General features: G+C 39.7%; 1 protein-coding gene across 2 annotated transcripts in view; it reads right to left on the reverse strand.

The window, feature by feature from the left end:
• Nucleotides 1–196: 196 nt before the first annotated feature.
• Nucleotides 197–5000, reverse strand: part of si:dkey-261l7.2 (uncharacterized protein LOC569751 homolog) — a 12697-nt gene continuing 7893 nt past the window's right edge. Inside the window, exon 7 of one of the 2 annotated variants that reach the window (XM_062043573.1) lies at nucleotides 197–814. In XM_062043573.1, coding sequence (XP_061899557.1) covers nucleotides 728–814 — 87 coding nt within the window. In that variant the 3' untranslated portion in view covers nucleotides 197–727. Of the gene's footprint in view, nucleotides 815–2904 lie in introns of those variants that run through there. The other variant, XM_062043572.1, reaches the window with a different exon arrangement.

A 5000-nucleotide genomic window follows, 5' to 3' on the forward strand; every position in this document is an offset into this window, starting at 1 on the left:
CCTGCTGCTGCCCACTGCTCCCCTCACCTCCCAGGGGTTGAACAAGGGGATGGGTCAAGTGCAGAGGACACATTTCGCCACACCTCGTGTGTGTGACAATCATTTGTACTTTAACTTTAACTTTTATTTCACATTGATACAGGCAAAAAAGTACAAAAGACTTAAAGGAAAATTGGAGGCCGGAATTACTTGCAAAGTATATGAATTTATTCACAGGTCTTTCACATTGAAATACAAAAGGGTTAACCTAACCAAAAAACACCAGAAACCTCTCTGTTGTGAACCAAGATTTGTTTGGAAGTCAGAATAAAAAAATTGCCAAATTGTTATTATCTACTATTAACTATTGGTAAACTCTACAGTCGTTATAGCGTCCTCAAAAATCTAAACATTTCAAAGCGAGACTGAAGTTCATGCATGTTTTAAAGTAACGTCAATAGAATTTTAAGACCTTTCAAAATCGTATTAAAGACCTTTTATGAGATTTTAGGCAAGGCAACTTTATTTGTATAGCACTTTTCATACACAAGGCAGACTCAAAGTGCTTCACAGCACAACATGTGGGAAATGAAAGAGAATAAAAGCAAAATTAAAATTAAAATGCTGACAATAAAAAATTTAAAAATAATAGGAGAATTTTAGACATTTTAAGGCCTTGAATTCAAAATGATTGGATTTAAGACATTGCAGATGATGTGGTCCTGATGGCTTCACCTGGCCAGGATCTTCAGCTCTCACTGAATCGGTTCGCAGCCGAGTGTGAAGCGACTGGGATGAGAATCAGCACCTCCAAGTCCGAGTCCATGGTTCTCACCTGGAAAAGGGTGGAGTGTCATCTCTGGGTTGGGGAGGAGACCCTGCCCCAAGTGGAGGAGTTCAAGTACTTCGGAGTCTTGTACATGAGTGAGAGAAGAGTGGATCGTGAGATCGACAGGCGGATCGGTGCGGCGTCTTCAGTAATGCGGACGCTGTATCAATCCGTTGTGGTGAAGAAGGAGCTGAGCCGGAAGGCAAAGCTCTCAATTTACCGGTCAATCTACGTTCCCATCTTCACCTATGGTCATGAGCTTTGGGTTATGACCGAAAGGACAAGTTAAAGTTAAAGTTAAAGTACCAATGATTGTCACGCACACACTAGGTGTGGTGAAATGTGTCCTCTGCATTTGACCCATCCCCATGTTCACCTCCCTGAGATCGGTAGGTTGTGAATTCAAACCCCGGCCGAGTCATACCAAAGACTATAAAAATGGGACCCATTGCCTCCCTGCTTGGCACTCAGCATCAAGGGTTGGAATTGGGGGTTAAATCACCAAAAATGATTCCCAGGCGCAGCCACCGCTGCTGCCCACTGCTCCCCTCATCGGTGAGTATCACAGGGACAAGCGGCCAAAATGAGTTTCCTCTGCCGGGTGGCGGGGCTCTCCCTTAGAAATAGGGTGAGAAGCTCCGCCATCTGGGAGGAGCTCAAAGTAAAGCCGCTGCTCCTCCACATCCAGAGGAGCCAGATGAGGTGGTTCGGGCATCTGGTCAGGATGCCACCCGAACGTTTCCCAAGGTAGGTGTTTAGGGCACGTCCGACCGGTAGGAGACCATGGGGAAGACCCAGGACACGTTGGGAAGACTATGTCTCCCGGCTGGCCTGGGAATGCCTTGGGATCCCCCGGGAAGAGCTGGACAAAGTGGCTTGGGAGAGGGAAGTCTGGGCTTCCCTGCTTATGCTTCTGCCCCCGTGACCCGACCTCGAATAAGCGGAAGAAGATGGATGGATGGATGGATTTAAGACTTTTTTTAGACTTTTTAAGACCCGGCGGATACCCTGATAATAGTTCTATTGTTGCGCTTTTTCGACAGCTGTTGTGATTGCAACGCAAGATGCGCTGTGGTATACGTTGTGGTGATCTACATTGTAAGCGAGTGCTGCTACTGACTGGAATGCTCATTCTCCTCCCGGCACCGAACCCCACCAGTTTCATATGCGCATTCACCGAACCCTTCTTTAGTGGAAAAAATAAAAATTTCAAATTCAAGACAGTTATATGTTTTTGGTAACACTTTAGTATGGGGAACATATTTTAAGTAACAAAAACTTAATTTAGAGTTATTTGGACACTAGGGGAACATATTCTAAGACAGTAATAAAGACTTAATTTAGAGTTATTTGGTTAGGGTAAGGGTTAGGGTTATAATAAGGTCATGCCGAATAAGGCATTAATAAGTACTTAATAATGACTAGTTAAGAGCCAATATGTTACTAATTTGCATGTTAATAAGCAACTAATTAATGGTGGATATGTTCCCCATACTAAAGTGTTACCATGTTTTTTTACTGGTGCATAAAATGAACCGTGCATGAACATCACCTTGTTCAAAGAACAAAACCAACACAGTGCATAAACTCACAACAAATTACACACCTGCAAATCAGTCTGACTTCTGCTGTTGCCGTATCCGTAATACGCCGATAGGGAGAAGCTTTTATTTACACGATGAGTCGGGTGTGTTTTGACCTCCGCCGAACCCGAGGCCGACTCACCGAACACCTAGGGTTTGATCGAACCCAGGTTAAGAACCACTGGTCTACATGCAATTATGTAAACACACTTATTAACAACTTATCTGCAGTAATATAAACTGTGAGCGTGTGCGGAAAGCCTGCATGTCAGCGCTGGCCGATGCCCAGCAGAAGGCCGTCAACATCACCAAGCTGCTGGGACAAAGTCTGGGAGCACCCACCCTCATCCAAGAGATGGAGACAAAGTTGAGTAAAACAAGTGATGCTGAGGATAACCATATCTTCTCTGGCATTTCTAAGGTGTCCATCTACTTCTGGCAGCAGGAGGGAATCAGGGGAACATTGTAAAATTTGAAGACAAAAAATAACTTGAAGAGAAATTGTTGTTTGTAAGGTAAGACTTAAAACATTTATTAGAAACAATACAGTCAAAGTTAATGCATTCAACCACTTTGAATGTTATTTGGTTCCTGGCACATTTGGGGTTCAAAATATTCAAGAAAGTACTGTGCAAAAGTATTGGGTCACGCGTGGATTCAGCGCAATCTTATAATGACCAATTATTTCTCTAAAACCAAACAAAAGGCAGCATCTTTGGGGTAAACTATTGCATGCATGTGGGAAATTCCACCCAATGCTTGTTAAAATAATAATTTACATTTTGGTCATTTTCTAACTAAATCTGATACACATCTTGCACTGCCCAACTCAGGGAACTTTTATATTTGACAGTGGCACCTCAACTTAAGAGTGTTTGGCAATAATACCTCTCTCTCTCTCAAATTGCAAGCAAAAATTATAAGCATCCCCGCCATTAGTTAGCTTTGCAGAAGCCACAAAGATTTGCCTAAAATTAGCTACACTTTTTGGGTAGCATTAGCTAGAGCTGGAAAAAACTTTGTTTTTCCAACCATGGCACGGAAGAAAGTGCTAATTTGCAACATACTTAAGCAGAAATAATCTAATACCAGTCAGGGATGTTAAAATATGTTATCCATAAAATATGGAGAAGCTGCAAGCAGATATCGTAGCAGTTCACTGTACATTGTTATATTACTTGAAAAAAATACTGTAGTTGTTGGTACTACATTCTATTGTATTGATGTATACAATAGTATCTCAAAGTTTGTTTTTATTTTCAAAGGGCAAGTTACATGTTAAAATTGAGTTGTTTGGAAGATCAATAATCAATTAAATTGATTTTAAATCATTTCAATGGGAGGCGTTGATTTGAGATGCAAGTGTGTTGAGGTCAGATTAGATCAAGGTACTACTGTACAAGAGTGCTGGGGCAAAGATGACTCATTTGTGTAACAGAACTGAAAGTAACAGTGAGTGTTTGTTTTTTTAGCAAATACAGGAAATATAGCCACATTGCATTTATGCTTATAGCATGTTGACACTAAGCACATTACAGTGATTCACCAAAAATAATATTTAAAGACATAAATATCCTAAAAATGGTATAGGTGATAACCTAGGGACATGACTGACATGTCATACATATTATTTTTGAGAAAATAAATGTAAAATTATAGATGGTATGATAATTAACACAAACGTGTAAACATATCACATTTATGAAGGATTTAAATAATTATATTTCATAGTAAAGTCTAACTTTAGGAAGTAGGCAACACATATGCTAGTTTTCCAGTGTTTACTAAATTGTATTGTGCTTAAATATGCATATATATCAATGTGCAGGACACTTAACCAAGTTGAAAAACATATTTTACAGTTAATTGGAATGTGCATTTATTTAGACATTTTGTTCCCTGGGGACGCAAGACATTTTTTTGTGTAAAGGCCCATTTAGTCTGCTTTGATGTTGGCAAGAGAAGTTAGGATTGACTTACATCTTCAGGTAAAAATTTAATTTGTTGCAACATAAGAGCTCAAAGCAAGCATTTGAGGATTCACGCTGCTTTTTCTTTGGTTTATAAAATATATACAGCACAGGCCAAAAGTTTGGACACACCTTCTCCTCATTCAATGCGTTTTCATTTTCATGACTATTTACATTGTAGATAGTCACTGAAGGCATCAAAATTATGAAGAAACACATGTGGAGTTATGTACTTAACAAAAAAAGGTAAAATAACTGAAAACATGTTTCTTCAAAATAGCCACCCTTTGCTCTGATTACTTTTTTGCGCACTCTTAACATTCTCTCAATGAACATGTTTTCAGTTATTTCACCTTTTTTTGTTAAATACATAACTTCACATGTGTTCATTCATAGTTTTGATGCCTTCAGTGACAATCTACAATGTAAATAATCATGAAAATAAAGAAAATGCATTGAATGAGAAGGTGTGTCCAAACTTTTGGCCTGTACCGTATATTCATTCCAATGGGGAGAAACTGGTTGTGTTCACCCTTAGAGGTATTGCTAATAATGAGTAGTTGTGACTCAGTGCTGTTACACAGTCCATCCATCCATCCATTTTCTACCGCTTATTCCCAGTACTACAAGTAAAATACA

The sequence above is a fragment of the Entelurus aequoreus genome, linkage group LG04 (genome assembly GCF_033978785.1).
Source record: "Entelurus aequoreus isolate RoL-2023_Sb linkage group LG04, RoL_Eaeq_v1.1, whole genome shotgun sequence".
Taxonomy (NCBI): domain Eukaryota; kingdom Metazoa; phylum Chordata; class Actinopteri; order Syngnathiformes; family Syngnathidae; genus Entelurus; species Entelurus aequoreus.